The following is a 24,623-nucleotide window of genomic DNA, read 5'->3' as shown; positions in this document are numbered from 1 at the left end:
ATCCACCTTTAGCCATGATTTTCCAGTGTTGGATTATCCCAAGGACTTTTGGACGTTGTATGTATTTATTGGGTCCATTGTTGTGTCAGTGAAGATGTGCACATCGTGGAATAAAATGAACGTGCTGTCTTTCACACCTGTAGCTTTTCAGGTGCAAAGAAGGGCAGAAGTAATGGTGTTACGTCTTGTGCAGTGAATTCGTAAGGCTCGCAATAGCCTTATCTTGAGCGTGCTCCCATTTCTACAGTGTTCCAAAATGAATTGCTTTGTGGATGCAATTAAATACTCAAGTTCTTATTAGTTTACCACTACATTCAATCTACAAGGAAACTAATATTTCTCTTCTTTTTGGATCAGGGTTCCGGATTTCGTGAGGGAGAAGCGTTTTGGGAACTGGCTAAAAGATGCACGAGATTGGGCTGTATCTAGAAACCGGTACTGGGGAACACCCATCCCACTGTGGGTCAGTGATGATTTTGAAGAGGTAGGAAAACAAAAGCTCCCATTCTAAAGAAAATGCTCTCTGTATTATGTATTGCTTGTTAATTTTGATAGACTGTGGCTGCTGTTGTCTTATTGTGTCCTAATGGAACTTGTGTACCTATAATGGGAGGTAGATAGGTAGATATATGCTTATGTACTTGTGTGTGCATTTGTACATTTCCACTGCTTTTGATTGAAAATGACAAGCAATCTTCCTTACTTTTTTTTTTTTTTTTTTTTTTTTTTTTTTTTACAAGTGTTAAAATTTATCTTTCCTGGAAGAATTTTCAGTGATGAGAAAGCTGATGGAATAGGAATGCGTTGAGAAAATGGCAAGGAAGAGATTTTTACTCAGTCTTCTCAGCGCGTTTTGGAAATTCTGACACTCTGTTACTTGAAGCCAAATGAATTGCTGGAGGTGTAAAAGCAAGTCCAGCGCTGCAGAAATATGAAAATACGTATTGGTGCTGCTACAAGTGTGAGTGTAGCAGGAAGTAAAAAAGGCGAATCTAGAGGAATGATGGAAGCAAATAATGGTAGTGCTAGGAATGAATATTCACTGCTCAAGTGAATACTTGAAGACAGTTCTGGTAATAGCTTTTTCTTAGTGTTAAGATACCAAGTTTAAAAAACTGTTTCTAAGTGTAAAAAGTATTTTTTTTCCTCATTTTTCTGCATGGACTAGTTCCATTAGACGCATACAATGAATGTTCCTGATGCCTTGGCATTTGGATGGTATTTATGCCATGAGTGTGCTTGTAAGTTTACCGGTGAACTACGTGCTTCTATCTTCCCTTATATTGGGTAGAGTTTAATTTGAGGGCTGACAGTTTAGACCCAGAAGATTTGAATCAATGCTAAAATTGAATTGCTGTGTTCATAATAAAGGTTTTCTTTAGATGGGAGGGAAGGCTTTCAGTCTTGTCCAAGCGTGCTTCTAGATTTCTTTCTGCAGCTGAAAAAGACTCTGTAAAGGATGCGTAACTCCTACACTTCCACTGCATGCCCCTAAAAATATCACATTTGATGTCCTGTTCCCTGTGTACATAGATAGTTTTTGCCTTTGTAGATTTGTTTGTTTTAATAATATAGGTTGTAAGACTGACCTTTTCTTGGAAATGAACTGCAAATATTCCTTAGGGCTTCAGGTTCTTAAATAATGATAGAAACACCAATATATGTGCTGTTTTTAGCTGTAGATATTATATATGTTTCTGCATACTCTAGAGACTAAATGTCATGTATGGTTCAGTAATTGAGTATGATTTTTGGACCAGGCTAAATTTCAAGCTTTTTATATTCACTCTTTTCTTAGGAGTGTGGGGGTATAGCTAATAAAGTTTTCCATCAGGAGTGATGGTATTTATATCTGCGTGACATCTACTCTCATATAGGTAGTTTCCTCACTTCAGTTTTAATGCAGCCTGGTGCCATATGAGATTGCTGAAGCTCCTCTTCATGTATTGCTCTCAAAAGAACACTTTGTCGCATGCAATTATGCTGTGCATATTAAATCTTGGAGAAGTAGTAACTGTTTTTTATTTAATGTACAGTAAAGTGAATTAATTGGTACTAGAGTGAATTTTATCACAAATCAATATCTGCTTTCCTACAGTTTTATTTTAGCTTTTATTTTATTTTTATTTTAGCATAATTATCATGTATTCCACGCATAATGGAATTTAATTTCTAATGCTTTTGACTGTTACCACATTTTTGCAAGCAGTTGGATCTTTTTAATCTCTCGAATCTTAATGCTTTTCTCAGTGTAGGAGCACATCTTTCTTAGAATGGATAATTTTTTTCAGTGAAGCAACAAGTTTATAAAGTGGACAATGTCTACTTGTATAGGATTCGAATATAAATCATAATGTGAGATACTTTGTGATATAACAGAAATTCTCGTGGATTATTTCATTGCTTGTCACTCACTTCACTTGTGAGACGTCTTCTACTTTAGGCACAGCAGTCCTGCATTATGGATTTGGAGCAAAAGCGCTCTGCTGAAGTGAGAGGGAGCTCTTTCAGATCTGTTTCCAGTCTGCTTGGAGGCTGCTTCAGGAACGTGGCTCTCAGCTGACCTCAGCAGTCATTTCTTTTCAATGATTGGTGTTTAGAAGGCTATCTTGAAAGATCCCAGAATGCCTTGGTGGGGCACTGATACACCGCATGGACTTATTTCTTTCTGCGAACAATTATCATTCTTGGATTATTAGTACTTAATGGGGCTGAAATAGGGAACTAATGAAAGCTAACACTTATAAAGGACTGCTTCAAGATGGTTTTAATCTTCTGATTTACATGGATAGGCCTAATTTACATAGATAGAGTGGATAAATGAATGTCTTGTAAGAAGTACTTAACCTTGACCTCTGATTTCATGTTAGGTTTCAGTGATGCCAAAACATGGTTGAACAGCCCCAAATCTTATTCTGCTTACTTCTTGCCTTGCTGACCTCTGGGTGCTGATTTAGCATTAACTACCATTAATTTTGGTAATCTGGATGAGAAGTGAAGTGTAGGAGGATGAATGGCAGGTCAGGAAAGGGGCCTGCCTGCTAAAGCTGATCCTGCCATTGAGGACAAATGTCTGAAGTCATAGCTGTAACTTGAGAGCGTACACCAATCTGCAGAAACAAATGGGTGCAGCCTAATGTAGGAATTACCATCTCTGTGCTGTTGCCTTGAAGCATCTCATGATGTGCTTGAGATGGTGGCTCTGCCCTTCTGACCCAGATAGAGGCAGCCTTACTCAGTATGATGGAGTCTGCATTCCTCTGGAGTTTGAGGTTTTACGTGCTTCTCCTATGAGTATTTTCTGATTAGTAATGCAGATCAGCAGTTGAATCAGACTGGGAAAATCATGGCATAGAACCAAATCAAACTGATTTTTATCATCTCTGCAATTCATGACAGTTTTGTAGAATTAAGTAAATGAAAACCTTTTAGTTACTCATGATTTCACTATGTATACATATACATATATTTAAGACTAGCTGTAGAAATTTACTTGCTGATTACTTCTATCCGAGAACAATCTTGCAAGTTATTTTATGTGAAAAATTTCCAGCCTACTTACAGCTTCTTTATGTTAGTACATTTAACTCCTTGTCAGATCTGTGTGTCAAAAATCAGGTTTTTCCATGGCACTTCTAAATTGCACTGGTAGTGTATGGGATTGGATCCATAAAATCTATACCAGGATGGCAGCACGTGAGTCATGACTGCTTTTCAATGAGGGGGGGGTCGTAAGTGCTTGGAAGAGCAAATGATTTAAGCTTGCAGCAAGATGGGAAAAAATTATTTTCTTCTCTTTCTAGTTTCTTCATCGTTTTATGGTATTGATGTAAATCTGTTGCTGAAGCTTTTTGCTGGTTTCTTTACATGATCTCCTTTGTTAGCAATGACTCTTCCTTTTAGTGTGAGCAATTCAGTGTACGTATGCACTCAGCTGTGAGCTATGTAGCAGCTTACCTGAGTTTCAGAAGGTGAACTTAGAATCTGAGGCTCCTACTTGTGTGGAAGTTCACGTTGTGGGTTTGTCAGAGGGTTTGGTTTTATGGGCTGTTCAAAAAAACAGCAGCACAACAAATAGCCCCTGTTCTTCTTTGCTACCTGAGAATGCATTTGATCTTCTAAGTCTCTAATTATTGTAATAGGATTGTATTAAATCAGGACGGTGATCTCTGAACTCTAACATGCTGTGCCCTCTTGAAAAAGGGGACTTTACTCAAAAAAGATGTTGGCTTTTCAGCTATATCAGCTACTTTGGAAGATGCTAACTGACCTACGAACATCCTGTCTTAATGCTCCCGAAGGAGGAAAAAAAGGTGCTACAATGTGCAAGTTACAGACTGATTATTTTGCCTCTTACAGGTAGTTTGTATTGGTTCAATGGCAGAACTGGAAGAGCTGTCAGGAGTGAAAGTCACTGATCTCCATCGGGAAAGGTCAGTCATGGACTGTTCACTGGTTGTTAAAAGTAGTTGAATGGTTATATGAAATTCTCCCAGGGAGGAGATTTAGATTAGGTGTTTAGAGGAATTTTTTTTTACTCGGAGTGGTGAGGCACTGTAACAGGCTGCTCAGAGATGCTGTGGGTGCCCCATCCCCAGAGGCATTCCTGGTCAGGCTGGATGAGCCCTTGGGAAACCTGATGCAGTGCTTGGCATCCCTGCCTGTGGCAGGGGGTTGCAACTAAATGATCTTTAAGGTCGTCTCCATCCTAAGCCATTCTGTGATTCTTTCTTCTGTCCTAGACTCTGTTAATACAAAATCTCTTAAAGATCTTTAAGTTACAGAAGATGTCAGAGGAAATGCTTGCCTGTGGAAGAAGCACTAAAACTAAAATCTCCTGTCGCATGTAACGTACGACCATCATGTTAACGTTTTGTGCCAGTTGTTATTGTTTAGACCTCCCCGTCTTTTTCTTTCCCACAGCATTGATCACCTAACCATCCCTTCACGCTGCGGCAAAGGCGTTTTGCGCCGGGTCCCTGAAGTTTTTGATTGCTGGTTTGAGAGTGGAAGCATGCCTTATGCACAAGTGCATTATCCATTTGAAAACAAAAAAGAACTTGAAGATGCTTTTCCTGCTGACTTCATTGCTGAAGGCATTGACCAAACCCGAGGATGGTAAGTCTGTGCCATAATTTTTTCAGTGTTGCCCTATATCTGGCAAGTTATTGTACCTGGATGATCCTTTACTGTTGCATAGCTAAGTTATGATGTTTTTTCTTAGTAGAATACAAGATGTTCTGAGGCTTGATGCTGAAAATTTTGCTGAAAGATGACATGCTAGCAAGCAATCTTGGTTGGCTCTTGTAAAAAATGTTGTGTAGGGAAGATCTTTGGCATGATCAAGAAGAAACTCAGGAACCGAGGTTTTTATAGAATTTGATTTATCTACTGGGAACTGAACATTGACAGAAATAGAAGTCAGAGTTTTGTGGATTTCAAGCCCACGTGCAGGCTATTAGTTTTTGCTCCCTAGATTAAATTCAAGATTGGAGTTTAAGAAGGGGAAAAAGCCAAATTTAATTGAAACCTTGTGGTGTTAAGCTCTTACTATAGTTCACAAAAATAAAATTTTCTAACTGTAGATCTGTTTTTAAGGTCTGGGTGATGCTGCTTACTGATTCATCTCTGGATAAATGCTTTTGGTTGTTGGAAAATATTTGTCTAATCCCAGATTTTCTCTGGGTTATGTTCTCATGCGTACATGCATGCTTCCATATGTACAGTTTGGGCATTCTTAAGTGATTATTCTATTTTTGAAGCTAATGAGATTGGCTCCGTTAAGTGTCAGATTGTTGAGATTTTTTTAAGGTTTATACATTTGTCTATGTACAAGTGGAATTTCTGTTTCCATCCAGTAACTTGAGTTACTAATGTTAAATTCCTCTGGAGCATTCCCTCATTAAAATTGGAGCATTACCTCATTAAAACAAACAAACAAAAAAAAGCAAAACAACCCAAACAAAGCAGTAAAATGTCAGCTTTTACATATTTGAGGTTGAGAGCAAGAGTCTCAAACTTTGTAGGCTTGAGTAAGGAAGCATACAAACATTCTTACAAGAAACAAGGGAGCTGCTGAATTAGAAAAGCTCAACAGAATCAAAAATAGTTTGGGATTTTTATGTGGATAAAAGATGTATTCAGAAATTCTGGTGGAAAATACAGAAGCAATGCTAAATGTTGGATTTCAGGGTGAATTCTTCACTGTGCTTCAGGTTGAGTACTGTAAGCAGTGTGCAAATGAGGGCTTTCACAGTGCATTCTGCAGTAAATTGCTTTATGATTTTTGCAGCATACAAGTTGCTGTGTATCTCCAGATACCTGTCTCACCTGTTGTTCAGAGTACTTAAACTCTTACCTAGGTGCATGATGCTTGTACTTTCCCTTCAGTGTTTTTGTCTGTTAGCTGGTGCTTTGGTAACAGCTAGCCTTCGGTGACTGGCAGAAAAGCACCTTCCTTTTGTGAAAGAAAGGAGCAATTGGGATGCGAGGTGGTGGGCTTCTTGCTTTGTTTTATATCTTTGTAGAAGATAAAGCTCTCTCAGGCTCTTTTTGAGAATGATTCTCCTTAAACTAGTGTGCCTTTGGTTTTCTTTTTCTCATGTATTTGTTAGTCTTGGAAAAAATTAAGGTGGCTTAGAGAGAAGGCATGTGTGTCTTTCTCTAGTATGACAGTACCAGAACAGGGTACAGTCAACAGCAATATAGTAGTCTGAAGCATTAAGAATACAGTATGTAGTTTTTATTTGAAACATCCTATGTGAAGTGATAAAATGTAAAATAGAGATTGGGTTTGTGTTAGAACAGCATCTGCAACTGACTTGAGGTAAGAGCTGTCTCATGGGGAAGTGCTCAGGAGCTGGAGGTCTGGTGGTTTCATACAAACATAACAGGGATGGGGAAAAGTCATTGGAGATGGGAAGTGAATGTGATCGAGGTAATGAGCCAGGAGAATATTTACTGTGACTTTCTGATGAGTGTGTGAAGGAGATAAATTATATTTGTAAAGGCCAGAGGGGAAAAATTGTTGAGTAGCTGGGTTGAAAGACTCCCAGCCTGGACAGAGGAAGGAAGGCTTTCTAAGAGGAAAGGTTCTGTCTCTGATTTCTTTGTGTGTGTGTGTAGGAAGATGATGATTTGTAGTTACAGTGAGAATGGTGACCTACAGGGTATTCACAGTTGAAGGTGGTGGTTGTGAGATGTGGGATTGTGAAATGGACCTCTGTCTTTGCGCTGTTCATTTTTTATGTTATTTTGGCTGATGACTGTATGTATATCTGCACGAACCTAAGAACGAGACTGAGATGTGGTGAATGAAGCAGCAGAGAAGTCTAAGAAGCTGTCAGAATTGAGTGTTTCTGTGGCCAAGAGATTTCAAACATAAGGTGTGCAGAGAGGTAATCCTTAACAGTGTTCAGAATGAGTTTTCTGAAGAATGATGTGAGAGCATGAGAAGAGACATAAGAGTGGCATGTAAGCATGTGGTTCTCAAGGTCTTTCTTGCAGTTTTTAACCAGGGTACCTCATTGCTGAGGGTAGCATCAGATTTGACCATGTAAATAACGTAAAATTGACAAAACTTGGATACATGTTCTCTTGCCCATGGTGCATCTGTGCAGATTTCCGAAGGCAAGCAGTGTTGAAGTCTCTTCTATATGAAGTCTCTTCTATATATATATCTATAATAATATTAATTGAAAGTACACCTGCTGTAATGATGAGAAATTGTGCCTATTTTGCAGAAATTGATGGGAGTTGGCCAGTGAAGTACTTCTAGATAATGAAGCATTGCTAAGGTTGTAATGAACTGTCAGCTTCATAGGCTGGGTGGTATTATTGATCGTCAGCCTAAATGTTTAGGTATTTGTGTTCAGAGGCTTTCTTCAGAAGGCTGAAAATGAAGGGAGATGGTGCATTTGTGTGCAGGTGGAGCAGTGTTAGTTGAATGTCATGCAATTACAGTGCAGTTTAACAGAGAGAATTTGTGTCCCGCAGTGTGAATGATGGTAATTTTGAGAGTTAAAAGCCTGTCTGAGGGACAAGCATCTGAGCTGTCATGTAAGCCACGTGTGCAGTAATGCATCCAGCAACCTCTGCAGAGCTGCAGACCCACAGATACCAGTTTTCAGGTTACATGCAACGTTTTTGATAAAAACTATTTTAGAATGTGCAGACCAACTTTTTCCATTTCAGTGTTTCTCCAGAAAATCTTGTTGAAAATGCTTAGTTCCAAAGTATAACTTTCTATGTCTTATTCTGAAGTAATTGCTTTTATGGAATCATATGCTGGTCTAAGGTTGCTAAGCAGTCATCAGTGATTCTGTTTTAATAGTGACAGCTGTGGCCCACCCTCCTGTTACTTTCATAAAAGTTGCCACCACCTACAGCATTTTGTAGCCATCTTCTTTTGTCAGCGTTTTGTCTCTGAGTTTGGTATGATTGCATCGTTGACATCGTGCACCTCCACTTAATTTCTTAGGTATAGTCAAATGCTGACACACTCAACACTAGATGTGTGTGCTTGTGCCAGCTGTCTCTGGGCAGTTGATAAGAATAGCTTATAATAGTAAACACATCTGTGGGGTGTGATGAGGGGAGATCATGTTGGTCTATTGCCCTGTGCTGTCTGGAACTTGTGGAACTGACTGAATTAACAGCAAGGGCTATTGGATAAGGAAGCTGTGCTCTTTACGAAGTTATTTAATGGTCCTAGCTCTATCTGTTCTCTTGTTTGCTAGGCTGAAAAATAATAGCGTGTTGTGTTTGTTCCCATTTGACCTTGGGTCCAGTGTGAGCACATGAGAAGCTTGTTGAAGAACAGAATTCTCTTTTCTGTATTAAAGTTCTTCACAACTTTGCTGTTGCTTGATTTTATAATTTTTCAGTCCTCTTGGACTAGTAGATCACACCTGGGCAAACAGAAAAATAAGGTCTATTGAAGAGATCTATTTACAGTAATCTCTTATTTTGATTCTTTGCTACATTAATGCTCTGCATACGTAATTTTCAAATTTGTTAAGGTGCACAGCAGTTGATGAGAATTTCAGTTGTAATGAATGGTACTTCAGCAAATATTAGCTGAGTGTATTTAGAAAGTCATGTTTACGTTGTCTCATTTCAGGTTCTACACTTTGCTGGTGCTGTCCACTGCTCTTTTTGGAAGACCTCCTTTCAAGAATGTAATTGTAAATGGCCTGGTTCTTGCCAGGTTGGTATATAAGTTCTTTCCCAAACTGATTTGTGTTCAAGGAATTTAATTTTTTTAAATTGTAAATTAAACCTGACACGAACTCAAGAGCGTGAGGTTTATACATCCCAGTGTTGCACTTGCTGCTTTCCAGTAGGATTTGTCTTTCCTAGAGAGTGAAAATGAGTAGCAAATCAGGATAGGAAGGGATGGGAAACAAACTGTATGATTGCAGAGCAAATGAGATTAGAAATGTATTTGTAAAAGAAAAGGGAATCAAATGTAGTATTTGAAATTACACCTGGTTTTGAGTCAGTCTCTCCTACCCACTGGCAAAACAAGTGTGTTTCCCCCAGTTTCTCCAGGGAATATGGATTTACTAGTTGAATGTGTAACTTGGGGTCCTCTGGATATTTCTTCTGATGCTCACATGGGTTCAACAGTCACAGTGAAGTGGTGTGCTAGTATTACTATATCTTTGTTAACAAGGATGTAATAGGACTGGAAAAAAACAAGCTGGATTTGAAGGAATTCTTTACTTGCCTATTTATTATGTGAATTCTGAATTTATTTCTGCAATCTGATGTTTTCCAGTGATGGCCAAAAAATGAGCAAAAGGAAGAAGAATTATCCTGATCCAATGGCTATTGTAAATAGTTATGGAGCTGATGCACTAAGGTAAGATTTTTTTTTAAATTAGTGTAAAATCTGTTTTAGTTTACTGTTTATAATATACATGTACCAGTAGGGCTGCTGATAGGTATTTGACTACTAGAAGTAAGAAGATGTTGGTTTTGAAAAGCACCGGACACATATGGCAGCCAACAAGCTGAGCAGGTGACCTAAAGAACTTGGCAGTAGTTAGTGCCTGCTGTTTTATATCTGCCTTCCAGGCTGGTGCAGGCTGAAGGTGTTGTGCTGAATGAAGACTTCTCATCTGAAAATGTCTCCAGCTGTTTGTACAGGGTGATACTACTCAGGCTGACATGTCTGCTACTGCAGCTAATATTTGAATTTACCTACTGAGAGCTGAATTGTATCTGTATGAATCAGTCCTATTAGTTTTCTGCTAACTACTTATGGAACACTTGCTGCCTACTACCCAGATTTGATGCTGCTTATATTATCTTTTTCTAAGGAGAAGAGAGTTTTTCTTTTCTGTTGGTTGAAGTACACAGTATATACTTGTAGCAGTGAAAGCAGAAGAGCAGAAGTGGAGCAGCTTTCTGTGTGTACATAAATTGTCCTATCAGAGATTAAGCACACAGCTGAAGTGTTTCATTAAAATTATCCAAACCTATAAATGTAATTATGCAGTTGCCTGGTACTTTGTCTAGATACTCTAACTGGGTGTGTGAAGTGGTACCTCGAGATAAAGGTGCAATAAAGACGTGTTAATAACTGAGTATACTACTTATGCATTTCTCAGGAGCCATGTAATCCTGTTTATATATAAGAAAGACAGGCTGTCACACATTTCATTATAGGCTACAACTGTGTGTAGCAAGGATTGGTCCGAATAAAAGCTTCGTGTGCTGGGGGTTTTTATTTGTGTAAGACACTGCTGTATTCTAGATGATTTAAAAAGAAAAATGGATGCAAAGCTCTTTATTTTTTTCAAGCTTTAGCATTTTAAAAACCTCGTAAATGATCTTTGTGTATATGCTGACAATGGAGTGTTGGATAGATTCTCAAATTCAATCGAATTGTTCTTTAAAAATAGTCAAGGTCTATTTAGCAGAATGTCAGCGAATCTGTAGCTGAAACAATGAGTGAAAAGACTTTGAGTTATTCATAGCAGGGATTTTAAATCACAAGTGGTGTTTCAGCTGAAGCAATCTGCCTTTTTTGGTTTTAAATCTGAAACACCAGAAGTTACGCTTCCATTATTCATGTTTTTTGTTTTCTGGAAAGCTAATTCATTTTTCTGCCTCTATACTCATTCTTTAATGTCACATTTATTTATACCTACACCCACATAGAGAGTAAAAAGCATTACAGACCGGGCTCATTTATGGAAGGAGTTCTGTGATTCAGTTGTCTGTGCTTATTCACTGAAGCGCTTGATGTGTTCTGTTTATAGAAAAAGCTGCAATTGAGTTTTTCCTTGGCACTGCTTTCCCTGCAGAGTTTCTTTAGCTTTTGCATAACGTGTGTATATGCACAAATGCATATAAATAAAGAATATTTATACACTTCAACTGTAGTTCTCAACTATTTCTAGCAGTAACTTAATAAACAGATCAACAGAAAATGTTCATGTAGGCTACTTAAGTGAATATGGTATGGGTAAATAGAATAAATAGCTTGGTGGTACAGTGAATTTAAAAGTCCAATTTTATGTTTCCTGAAGCTTGAGTGCTATGTGAAATCTGTAAGCATTGCCAAAAACTTCATATATTTCCAGAGTCGGATAGGTGTTAGTTATGTTAGAAAGAGAATTTTCTTGCCATAGTCCTTATTGTCCCTTTGCTTTCCTGTGTTCTGAGGTAGGCATTGCTGTTGTTACACTCTCTGTTCTTAAGATGCAGAACAAACAACATAGGCTGCTGCTTTAGAGAGGTGAAAAGAAGGTTACTGCGTTACCTCTCGTGCATTATTCTGTCAGCTCCCTGTATTGGTGTGATCTGAAGGTTTTGCTTTGTGCTCGATGCCTGGTATCACCAGGTCTAACCAAATTGTTACAAGTCCTCCATCATCAGGTATCGCCTTTCTCTTTCCCATATGGGAATTGGTGCGAGTATCTTTGCAGGGACAATATCACAAGCAGCAGTCTCCTAGCATTCACCTGTTGTAAGGCAGTGTAGATCTGCTGTATTGAAAACCAAAGCAAACAAAAGCCTGTACGCTTGGACAGCTACTTTGCCTTTAGTTTCTTGTTGTTAGAGATAATGTGACTTCTCATAGTCAGGTTCTACTGAGTGCTGCTGAGGTGGGTGCAGCTTAATGGATACTTCGGAGTTGGGATTAGTTTTACGCTGCTTCCTCCTGTGATGGTAAACAGTGGAGGCAGTTTGTGGTTTGTTCTTAGATTCCTTAACTGCCAGCCGGCATGGAAATGGATTCTGGGTGAGTGCCAGAGTAGCTCTCAGATTAGGACCGAAGTTATGTTTGAGTTCTCCAACAAACAAGTGATAAGCACATACACAAATAGTGGCGATGGGAGGTTTGGTTAAATGCATGTTTATAAATTCTGATTTCATATCAGGGCTTACTGGTTCATCTCTAGTTCATTATCATGTCTAATTGTTCTCTGCTTCTGTAAGTTCACAATCTGACTTCAGCTACCATGTTTAAAAATATATATATTTTTAATCTATTTCTGAAAATGTCCATTTCCATTGTGCTGATCTTCCTGCATTATTGTCTGTTCGCTCAGACAGCTCTTTTTTTGTGTACTGATTTTCATGCAGGGAGCCTCTCTGGAGAGTTTATGGTCTGATATTTTTGAATGTGCTGTGTCAGACCACATTAAGTTTTAAAACCTCCTAAAAGAAGTGTCTGTGAAGATAGATTAGTTTAGAATCACGATTTTTAATGTTGAGAAAATATGAGGAAATGAGTTTATAAATTCATTTTTATTGAGAAATGCAAAGTCTCCTAAAAGTGTTTTATGTATTTTGAACTCAGAAAGTTAAATGAAATATATTTAAATCAAGTTCTTTTTAAGTTTTATGATACCTGAGTAAGATCTGTTTTTTTCTTTTTTCTTCAGTTAGCTTGATAGATACCAGTGTGTCTCAGGGAATAAAATGGGGGGTCTATGAAGGTGTTGTGTGGTTTGGTTTTGTTTTTTGGGGTTATTTATTTTTTTTGCAAACTCAGTAAGGAAGCCAGGGATGTGTGCTGAGGAGCTGCTGGCTTAAGAGAGGCTGATGCTAGGAGGATCTTGCTGGGCAGAGCAGGTTTCATGCATCCTTGGCTGAAGGCGCTCTGGTTCTGAAAGAGGCTGCTTATGGCAGGGTCGGGTTCATCTGAATCCTCTGCTTTGCTCTTTCAGAGCTACTTCTGGAGCTTAGGCATGTTTGTACTTGCAAGAGGCAAATCCTTGTTCCTCTTTTTGGACTAATTTTCTTGGTGACATTGCTTTCTGCTGTTTTACTGATTTGTCTGTTCTGCCTTGCTCCTCAGCCCTGTTTGCAGTGGGCCTGAAGCTTTTTCTAATTGGCAAAATTATCTAGGTTGAGTAAAAAGCACTGCTGTTATCAAGGGAATAAAATATCAGGTGGCCTTCTAAAGATGAACACTAATCCTTTATATTCACTGCTTGTTTTGATACTGTGATAGCTTCAGACGACCTGTTGGCACTCCGATTAACTTCTAGAGTATAAAATAAAATTTAAATTCCGATTCAAAATTGGTATGCAGGATTATAAAAGTAATCCTGTGGCACTAGGAAGTAAATTGCCTTATGTTCAGAATGTAACTTGCTTGCAGAATAGTCCTTTTCAGGGTTCTCAGTATGAGGCTACTTATTTGAGCATCTTTCTCTTGCTGTGCAGCTCTTAGAATTCACTGTATGCTTACACGTTTTTGTTAGCATTCAGTCTTAAGCTTTTAAATGTTCTTGTTTTCAGGTTATATCTTATCAATTCTCCAGTGGTAAGAGCAGAAAACTTGAGATTTAAGGAGGAAGGAGTAAGGGACATACTGAAGGATGTCTTCCTGCCCTGGTACAATGCATATCGCTTCCTAGTTCAGAACGTTCACATCCTGCAACATAAGGTATGGATATCTCAAGCATCATAATGCCAGCTGGAAGGGTTTTGTGCACTTTCCCCTCTTACTGTGGAGCAGTATCAGAGAGATTTAGGTTTGCAGAGAGCTCTTTGTAGACCACCTGGTCTTGAGCCTCTTACTGAAAGCAAGGCTGGCTTCCTGGGTAGTTCAGATTGCCTGTACTCACTGCAAGTTCCTCTGCTCTGAGAACGTTGCTTAATAGCACACAGATTTAAAACAAATAGAGTTTCAAATAAGTAATGAAAGGAAAGGCATTTTCAGCAGCAGCTGCTGTGACAATTTCTTGAACAAACTCATGTACTGTAACTTTAATTATGAATCTGCATAAAAGTATTTAACTTGGGAATACTTGATACAACACATAAGCCACAGCAATATGTTTGCCTTCTGTGATGTTGACAGTTAATTATTTTTAAAAATTAAATGTAACTTAAAAAAAGAAATGGAAAGAAAGGTAAATCATTTTCAATAATGCTTTGGACTTGTAGGTTAAATTTGAAGTAAAAATGCTGGATAGAGTATATGAGTTACTATGCTTCTAGAATGAAAGCAAGATGAATATTTCGTATAGTAATACTTCTTCTAAACTGAAGACTTTGCATGTATGTTGTATAGGTTTTGTTGAACCCATTTTTATTTTTTTCAGCTAAGATTAGTGATAAAGTTTCCAGCTTGCTCGTGCAGACTTACATGGGAGTGGGGAAAAAAGTCCCAACCTTGTAGTACACACGAGATTACAGTGGCAGTTTAATCACTTTGGAGAGCTGCCATTTGAAGCCATAAAGGCAGCTGACTTCAATAAATAATACAGTAAATGGCTGACTTAAATAAATGACTTTATCTTTTTAACAACCCCTTTTGGGAAGAAAGTCTGGTAGCTTCAGAGCCTAATATTTAATGAATCTTTTTTCAAGATCCCTAGACAGCATTTATCAGACAACCTTGTGCATTGCCCACAAATAGATTTCAGCCTTTGTTTAACCTTTGAATTATCTAATGTGTGCTTTGCTGTGTTTTGCTGTGATCCCATTAAATCTTGCAACTAGAGGATGGAAGACCCCAGTGGAAAGTCCAGGTGCTTAAGCAAATAGCTTTGGTGATTCAACAGATGTACGTCGTCTTTATAGGCAGTGAAACAGTTTCTTTGCACCAAATTAGACAAAATAATGAGCTATTGGAGCTGATACTGCTTAAATTGGATTTAATGCTCAGGTTTTAACAACTTTTTTCATTGTATTCTACCTCCTGTAAGAAACTACAATCTCATTGTCCTGGGTGAAGTCTAATAATAGTTTTCTGCTTACTGCAATTACCTCCATAATTGAAGTCGGTTTAACGATTGCTGACCTAGCTCTGGGATTGCTGCACTTCTGGGTGCACAGATATACTTTTATTCTAAGAGTCTTTTCCTTTATGCTGCATAAGTGGATGCATAATTATTGGGTTAAATAATCCAAGCAGAATTTTTACCTGGATTCTGAGGGAAGGCAAAGTTCAGAGACTTCTAAAACCCAGCAGTAACTACAGTTTAAAACCAGCAGACCTCCCGGCTTCATTTTCAGCTGGCTATAACATATGCCTGGAGGTAAAGCAGTTCATGCACTGGGCACTGTTCTTTCTTACAGCCTTGCTTACAGTATCCTGCAGAATCTGTGAAGTGTTACAGAATTTCTTCATTGCTGTTCTGGTAACAACAAAGCGCACTGTTGGGATGCCTAAAATTCTACCTGCATTGTTTGGTTTTCTTAGTGAGGATTGTTACTTTGTTGTTTTTTGCCCTGCTGAAATCGTGATCTTAAAAATTATATCTTTTCAATGTCATTCCCCCAGATACAATTCATCTTGGACATTATATTTCTTGTAAACGTTTCAGAGTTCTCCTAGATAAGAGTGATGTAAATTCAAGAGACCAACTCTGAGTCTGGGAGCTGTGATTTACACTGCAAGCAGGGAAGGAACTGCTGCATACTGTTGTGTGCTGTGCTACATTTTGTCTGCTTAACAGATGCAAATAGCAGGACTCCTTTGCAGCTGGGAGTGTTGAGTGGTGAGATCAGGAGCAGTGGAAGTCCAGGTTTTCTTTGGTTATTTCTGTTATATCTTTCTGGAATTTAATTTTCTCTCTTAGGAAATGGTGTAACACAGCAAAGGTGACAAGGTAGTTAGGACTGACAGGTGGTTTGATACAAAGATTTGAATGTAAACCCTTGTGACTTGAAAATGTGTTTTTATGTTGATGATAGGATGAGGGAAGAGAATTCCTTTACAATGAGAACACAGTTAAGGAGAGCAATAACATCATGGATAAATGGATTCTTTCTTTCACCCAGTCGCTCGTTCAGTTCTTCAAAGCTGAAATGGCAGGTATGCATGTGTTTGGTGGGGTGAGTTGAATTTTTGATCAGAGAATGAGCCATTTCACCCACAGACCTCCACGTTCTATTTGAGACGTATGGATAAAACTGGGTGCTGTGTAATATATCAAATGCTGTTTGTGTGGGTGTAAACACAGATTTTGCTATGATGAGATTTTGAAAGGTAAGGAGGCACTTCTGTCACATCTAATCCTGTCAACTTGGTGCTGCAGCTTCTAGCTGTAACTTCTAACGTGTTTGGGGCAATTGATAGTACTATTACAGTAGCTAAAAGTGAAGAGAAAGTGAAATAACAATTGGGGAAGCTGCAAAAAAGAACAACCAATGCCAAAGTTCCCAGTGATGAAATCAGCTAAAAAATATTTTTGAGCAGTACATGGGTGTGAGGGAACAAACTTCCTTATGTTGTTGCATGGAGAGGATTTATTTGTAATCATACTGGGAAATCTGTAAAGCAGGGCAGAATTTGCTGGGATACAACTTAGCTTTAAAAAGATCCTTGCTTTTTTTCTTTTGCATATGTTGTCCTTTTGATTATCTCATAACTCTTAATGTTCATATTGTATGTAGACTGTTTAAATTGCAAAAAGAAGAGACAAGAACCCCTGAAGTAGTCAGGTTCAGCAATCTTGCCATCTTGCTGATGAAGTCATGATCTGATCAAGTTTGGGGATCTTTAAAGACGCTGGATTCCTTAGCATTGGAAGGGAGGTGGCTTTTGTCATTCCAGTCACTGTTTATGAGCAAATGAATGCCTCCCCCCCCACCCCCCAGTTCCAATGATCTGAAGTTGCCCTCAGAAGAATTTTTAGAAGCCTTCCACAGGTGTACTTAGGTCTGGGGAAAGAAGGCATTAACAGGGTGATAGATAAAGCTGGGGTTAAGGATACAGGACAATCCTCTTCTGCATCAATCCTCTCTTGTGTTCCCTGTCTTAGACTGGCATGTTCACTCTCACCAAGAAGTTGAATGTGATTATCTTGCTGCAGTAAATCAAGCTTGTTATTTTGGTAATAAAACTTAGGTGAGGTCATCTAAAAATATCTCATTAAAGGAAAAGAATCCTTAAGCTACAAAGGGCAGAGTTTTGTCTGTCTGTTAGAAATGTGAGTTCTTCCTATGAGCCACTTTCTTACCAAATGATGGTGTTGTTCATTTCATGTGTTACCCCAAAAAATTGAGCCTATCCAAGTTTTCATGCTCCTTGTAGGAAGGAAAAAAAAATTGAGGGAGAGTGGGAAGTATGTGTATACCTGAGATCTTGGATCTTGGTATGGAATTGGGAAGGAAATAGTATTGGTAGGAAGATGATTGCAGCTAGAAGCTAGAGATCTGCTCTGAGTTTTTTTAGGGAAAATTGAAGCTAATGAAAAAGGGTTGTTTTCAGGCTAACTTGAATCTCTTGTGAAATGTGTACTGTTCCTTACTGCTTTTCTAACTAGTTTCCTAACTCCATAAATCAGTTAGAAAAGAGCTGGGTGTTTGGCCAGCTGTGGGTGCCCCATCCCTGGAGGTGCCCAAGGATGGGCTGGAGGGGGCCCTGGGCAGCCTGATCTGATGGGGGGAGCCAGACCGTGGCAGGGGTTGGCACTGGGTGGGCTGTAAGGGCCCTTGCAAACTAAGGCATTCTGTGACTTCTCAGAAATACAGATTCCCCTATAAATAATTTCTTCCCTATCACGGCATGACTCTCCTGAGGGCTTTTTTTTTTGGTTTTTTTTTTTAGGTTTAAATACCAGCACTCTATCTTAAAGAGATCTCTATTTTAGAAAATGCAGTGACAAGTGTAACAAAGCTCTGAAAGATCCATTTTATTCAGTAGTTGTTTGATTAATGGAACTGATTCAAAATTGAGATGAAAAAATTCCTTGCTTTTTAAAGAAGTTGCGTACAAGTTTAACATGAACTGTGTAATATTTAGGCTTTCAAAGGTTAAAAAAAAAGAAAAACACTCTTGTGAACAACTCAAGGTTTTTTTCACTGCAGTATGATGCTCTTGATGAGCTTTTTTCTTCTTTTTTTTTTTTTTTTTGGCTGGTGATTCTCCATGCTTTCATGTTGCACTGAACTTGAGAATACATTTATATTTGTCTTATCTTGTCAGGTTTGCTGTTACTTTGTTCTTTTCTACTGTATTTCTTGGGAAAACAATTTGAAAAAAAAAAAGCAAATAATTATCCCCGAATTAATTGAAATAGGTGTCTCATTTTAAATCAGGCCAACAAAAAAAGATGCTGGCAGTAATTGATAACGAAACTTCATCGTATGATTCTACAATCATTTCCGTTGAACTCGTGGTGACTCGGCTGTATTTATAGCATGCACAAATCTAGGATTTGTCAAATCCTTCACGATTAATGGTCTCTTATCCACTATCCTCTTTGCGAGTCAGATAAAAGCATAAGGCTTCCATAATGCATGTTTGCGTAGGATTAGGGAAGTAATTTGGTGGCAGATACTTGTCTTGAAGCATGAAACAATGATGTGTAATTTCTTAATGTGGTCTTAACAGTGTGTGTAATCGCATTTTTAATCTTACTAACAAAAGTGTTTCTGATAAAGTTTGATGTTATCACAGAGCTGTTAATGATAAAGTATTTATTTAAGTGAGAGGCTCAATGGAGGGAGCCAATATTACGTACAGTCAAGTTTTTCCCCTCTAGCTTACAGGCTGTACACAGTAGTGCCGCGGTTGGTGAAGTTTGTAGACATTCTGACCAACTGGTATGTGAGAATGAATCGCAGAAGACTAAAGGTATGCATCTTCTGTGTCTTGCACTGAAAACAAAAAACAAAATCCAGGCCTGTGTTAACTTCATACATAGCAGCTTCCTGATGTTACACAAAAATCTTTATGCTGTTTTTCAATACTGTCAGTTTGTACCTGATAGTGGAAATGAGAAATAAATGGGTTTTTTTCCTCTCTGCTTTGCGGAAAACCAACCAAGCAAACAAAATGGACAGTAATTTTGTTTCATTTACTGGATGGGGTTGGACAAAAAGAATACGGTTTGGAAAAGCCCTTCATTGTATTAATATAGGAAATCTTGGGAATTAACTGAAATGCGTGTATAGTGATCCTGACATGGTGATTGGTTAGGTTTTTTTTCCCCTACTCATTTTTATGTTATTTTATTTTGACAAATGCTTTGAATAGGGTGAGAACGGGACTGAGGACTGCATTATGGCCCTGGAAACCTTGTTCAGCGTTTTGTTTTCCATGTGCAGACTTATGGTAAGACAATTACAGCCAACCTATTGACTTTTAAAAATGTAATTACTCTAAAAGCATGCATCTTTTGAGTTGTTCATAGAAACTCAAGGTGTAGAGTTCTCTCCTGACATGAGGAGAGAAGGTGTATTGCTGCTGGCTTGTTCATTTCCCACCTTCTCCTTTTCTTGGCTTGTCTGGCCAATGCTACTGTAAAGAATGCAAATGCCACCTAGCTTAGAGACATTCAGAGTTCTTATGTGGTAATCAAGCATATGGAGCTGAGGAAGAAGGTCAATAAGTAGTACCATTTATTTCACCCTGCTTTTGGGTAACTTCATAGGTATGTATCAAGGACACTGAGCTTTCTGTTTTTGGTGAGCTGTCCTTATATAATTCATAAGCATTACTGATTATACAAACAATAAAGAAATGATAATGAATTAATGCAACATTACAGGCTCCATATACTCCATTTATCACTGAACTGATGTACCAGAATCTGAAGACACTTATTGATCCAGCTTCAGTTCAGGAGAAGAATACTGAAAGCATCCACTACCTCATGCTTCCCCCAGTGAGGTAAGAGATATCTGTTGTGGGGCAAAGTGAGTTTTTACTGGTTTTTCTATTTTTTATTATTCTGGATAAGCCTGTTTAAAACTGCTTTGAGTAAAAGGAAAATGCTGCTTCAGTAATGTGAATGGAAGAGTTTTAAGATGATAGTTCAGACTTTTTTTTTTTTTTCTACAAATGAAGAATGTTCAAGTTTTCATTAAGCTCTGGCTGTTAGCCCCTTTTCTGTAGGAGGACACAGCTTTAGCAATACACTTCCCAGCTCTGCCACTGAATGTGAATTTTCTCTCTGCGTTTAGGCAGCAGAATTCTCAGTTAAAGAGTTGTAGAGATAAGACAGAAAGCTTTTGGGAGGAAGGCATGCTTCCCACTCAGAATTCAAACCTTGTAGTAATGTCTCTTTTATGGATGCTATATATCCTTTGAGGAAGCCTTATGCTCTTTCTGCTTGCTTTAGTAGTGAGAGCACTTGAGCACAGAGTCTGAGATTCATGTAATGATGGTGCTGATTTTCTTTTTTTGCAAATGAACAAGGAATGTCCTTTTTATTCTTCAAAAAGTGCTGACAAAAAGCTAAAATGTCTACCTATAAGAAGCCCAAAAGGATTATGAAACTTCCTTGTGTGCTCTACCATTGTAAGAATGCTGGAGTTACTTTGTCTCTTGGCCTTTCTGAGCAAATCCTGATGCCAAATCCCATGTAGATTAGAATTATTGTTTTGTGTCGACCACATATGGAGCCAGTAGAGTGAGTTCTCCTGGCTTCAGATTTAGACAATTGTCCAGAGATTTCCACTTCCTTGTAAGAGAATGCATGATACAGGAGAGCTTTCCGGATGGATCATGTGTTTGAATGCTAATGGTCAGGGCTTTTTGTGTTTGTCTCACATGTCTCAGAAAGGTTTAGCTCCACGAGGGTTGTATTGGACATAAGCTTCGGATTGTCAGCGTGATCCAGTTAGAATTTGATTGTTTATTTTTTTCTTTTGTCCAGCCAAGGGAGACACTTGTATTACAGTAATCACTAACTCATTAGTGCCTTGGTATTACATTTGTGCGTTGAGTTAGTGCCTGCACTTCAGTCTGCTATTAGTCACTGGATGTGAGAGAACCACACTTCTCCTTTTCTTTTTGCATTGCAGCTCATTCCAAAAGCCCTTAAGAAAAAGGAGATGACCTTGATCTTTTACATGAGAGTTTAAGAATTCAAACCTTGTAGTAGTGTTGTTTCTTTTATGGATGCTATATAACCTTTGAGGAAGTCTTATGCTCTTTCTGCTTGCTTTAGTAGTGAGAGCTCTTGAGAAAGGAGTCTGAGATTCGTGTAATGATGGTGCTGATTTTCTGTTCTCTGGCAAAGTGCTGTAAAGAATGTGAAATTGAATTTGAAGCTCGTGAGTTATCAGAAATGCTTTTGAGTTCCTGGAGCATGGGCTAATGGAAGGATAGGGAGCTGATTTGTAGGAGCTCAGATCAGGCATATACTTAGCATGGGTGTTTAAAAGTGACTTAGTAGCTTCTTTTATTCCTATTAATGCTGCGTTGTGCAGATGCATGCATCTGAGTGGCTGCACAGTCTTCCCTTTTGTTATATTTGCTTTGGTTTTTGTCTGCTAGAACTATGTCTAATTTACTGGATCCCCTGCGTATCAATTTTTCCCCTTGTCTGATTACAAGACATGTTTTCAAAGCTGAATTATTGTTGAGGATTTAGTTTCACCTCAAGTTGCTAAGCGCATTGTTGTGTTTTTTTCTTGGAATGTTTTTCTAATGGCTGCGTGAGGAAAATATTGTTAGCCAAGAAGGAGATGTGAGAAACTTCACTGGTGCAGCTTTAGCAAGTATTTCTTTAGCCTCTGACAATATGATGGCTATGCAGTGACAAAGCTGAAGGACTTGGCCGCTTTCACAACTGACCTTGAATGAATACCTGTGTTACAAAGCCCACAGAAGTATTACTTGGTTGCATTTGTGGGCATGCACGCAAGCCATCAAAGCTATTCTCATGTTGTTGCTCTACAGTGCTGTTAAATAACAGCAGGTGATATTGAAACACTGCTACACTGTACCATTCAGTCCTTTGTGGGGGCTCAATTTTACACTGTGCAATCTACATATTTCCAGGATTTTTTGCAGACTGTTACAGGCACTAGATCTTGGATGAACAGAAGCTTCAGAAAAGGTAGTGATATTTGAATTGAAGCCCTAGTGCAGAAGATGTGGCCGCCTGGAATCAGTCTTGCTTTAGCAGATTTTTTTTCTGGGCAGTCATTATCAAATATGTGGTTTTCATCCCAGTGCAGCTGACAACTTTGTTACATTCACAACTGTCCTTTTTCACAGCAGTACCTTTGATATGACACTTGGGCAGTTTTAAAGGATCTGTTCAAATTATGCAGCTTCTCAAGAAATCAGGAAAACCTCATTCTCAAATCTGTTGGATGTTAGTACATTTGGAACAAGACATGCATGTCTGCTTACTGAAGGAAAAGCAAAGGAGAGGGAGGGGAGCTGCCTCAGGGTATTAAAATGATAAAGCCAGTGAAAACGACAGGACTGTCTAAAACATCAAGCTATCATACATAGAATTCCTGGGAAAGATAAATTGAGATCCAACAAGTTGGTTCCATTATGGGTATTTCATTGTCATTACAAGTATTCTATTTATAATACCTTTTTATATCTTCTTGTAATATTAAGAATGTAAATCTTGCTTTTTATTGAATGCTAATAAAACAGGTAGTATGACTCAATTCATCATCTCCATTTTGTGAGAGGTGCTAATAAAGCACAGTTTAAAAACAGCTGTTTTTATTTTGTTTTAGTGTAAATTATTTCTCCATCTCCTCCACAAAGAGAGAAGAGAAATGTGTTTATTTTTCATTTAGTCCCAAACAGGGCGTTAGAGGTCTCCTATATATAGGAAATTTAAGGGAGTTAGGTCAAATATTTTAAATCTGCTCAAACAAATGCAGATGTGATGAAGCATTATAACATTTCCTTTTTTAATTTAGGGAGGATCTGATCGACAGAAAAATTGAAAATGCTGTTTCTTGTTTGCAGTCTGTTATTGAGCTTGGACGAGTAATCAGAGACAGAAAAACCATTCCAGTAAAGGTTAGAATTCTTAATGCTTCTTACCAGTACCGTGTGAGTATGCACTGGCTTTGTGACTTCGGGATAAGACTGGGGAAACAGAGTAATTAAGGTTGGAATAGCAGACAGAATTCAACAGTGAATTACTTCAAATGATTATGTAATGATTTCTGAATTTCGTTATATTCATTAAGAAGGATTAAAGGTTTTGTTTTTTTCCTCTCTCCAGTATCCTTTGAAAGAAGTAGTTGTTATCCATCAAGACCCAGAGGCTCTGGAAAACATCAGGTCTCTAGAGAAGTACATACTTGAGGTAAGAACATCGTGACCATAACGCTTAACTGGATTGTGTAAATTAGTCAGTTATCTTAAGAAACAAAATCCTGATTTCCCACGCTGTATGTGGTAATAACTCAGTAGGTAAAATTAGTTTAAGAGATGTAATGAAAGGAGTTATCAGCAGAAATGATGTGCAGAAGTGAAGGTTGACTGTAGGCAGTTATTGGTAGTGCTGAGACGTACTTCTCTGAAACCCACTGTGTGGGACTTCATTAATGAGTAATTAAGAGACTGTGAAGGGAAAAACATTTTCTGGATAAAAATAAAGTAAGGTTCAACTATATGTTGTTAAAGGGATGAATTACAAAGTCTGTCTCTCCAGTTAGAGGATGTTTGGTGGTTAAGTTGGGTAGTTGAGAGAGAGGAGTTCTGTGTAAGGGTGAATAATAGTCCAGACAAGATTGTCACAAGATTGCTTAGGAGATGTAAATAAAAATACAATGAGGTCTTAGTTTGTATGTCTGGTTATATGTATCTGCTCCTGGATGCCACTGCAATATTCTTCTAATATGTGACCATTAGAGAAGTGCAGCCTCTGCCCTACATCTAAATCTTGATTTGGATAAAAGCCTTGTCATTCAAAACTAAAGTAAAAAAAAAAAAAAAAAAAGTTTTTTTTGAGCTTAACTTGCTGAAATTGGCTGGACTTTCTGGTTTTAGTAAGTCATTTAAAAATCCATAGTGTTCTGAAGAAGTGAAATTAAAGAAGTTTTTTGTAAATCAACTTCATTTATTTGGATGGTTATAGTATAAATAAATATTTTAAAATTCAATACTGCATTTTAGCAGCTGTTTTGAAGGCACAAAGCCTATTAAATTTTGATTGCTTAAGAGATGGTATGTAGAGAATGCTTTTTTGGGCTTTATGTTCAATTACATTTCATTACAAATAGACTTAATATGTGCTTTCATGTCAGTGATGTATGAGGAATCAAACAGTAAGAGGGAATGGTGAGATGTTTTTCAGCTGCAGTGATGAATTTAGATAAGCTGTGGTGCCAAGTTTGCCTTGGAATTTTTAAGGCATCAGCATCTAGAAGAAAACTACTTGCAAAACAATGGTATTAACTTCTTAATTAAATTTAAGTATTGTCTTAAA

General features: G+C 38.1%; 1 protein-coding gene across 2 annotated transcripts in view; it reads left to right on the top strand.

Moving 5' to 3' along the window:
- The window catches only part of IARS1 (isoleucyl-tRNA synthetase 1), a 91,911-nt gene that overhangs the window by 44,349 nt on the left and 22,939 nt on the right, over positions 1 to 24,623 (top strand). For both annotated transcript variants that reach the window (XM_042823312.1, XM_042823313.1), the window contains 12 exons: positions 358 to 484; positions 4,360 to 4,433; positions 4,924 to 5,118; positions 9,122 to 9,208; positions 9,782 to 9,865; positions 13,765 to 13,912; positions 16,171 to 16,291; positions 18,966 to 19,057; positions 19,460 to 19,537; positions 19,974 to 20,095; positions 23,104 to 23,206; positions 23,415 to 23,498. In XM_042823312.1, the coding sequence (XP_042679246.1) occupies positions 358 to 484; positions 4,360 to 4,433; positions 4,924 to 5,118; positions 9,122 to 9,208; positions 9,782 to 9,865; positions 13,765 to 13,912; positions 16,171 to 16,291; positions 18,966 to 19,057; positions 19,460 to 19,537; positions 19,974 to 20,095; positions 23,104 to 23,206; positions 23,415 to 23,498 (1,315 nt within the window). The remainder of the gene's footprint in view (positions 1 to 357; positions 485 to 4,359; positions 4,434 to 4,923; positions 5,119 to 9,121; positions 9,209 to 9,781; positions 9,866 to 13,764; positions 13,913 to 16,170; positions 16,292 to 18,965; positions 19,058 to 19,459; positions 19,538 to 19,973; positions 20,096 to 23,103; positions 23,207 to 23,414; positions 23,499 to 24,623) is intronic.

Source organism: Centrocercus urophasianus, unplaced genomic scaffold (genome assembly GCF_019232065.1).
Source record: "Centrocercus urophasianus isolate 14NV4802_14NV808 unplaced genomic scaffold, USGS_Curo_1.0 seq_22, whole genome shotgun sequence".
Taxonomy (NCBI): domain Eukaryota; kingdom Metazoa; phylum Chordata; class Aves; order Galliformes; family Phasianidae; genus Centrocercus; species Centrocercus urophasianus.
This window is presented reverse-complemented; position numbering and strand designations above follow the sequence as displayed.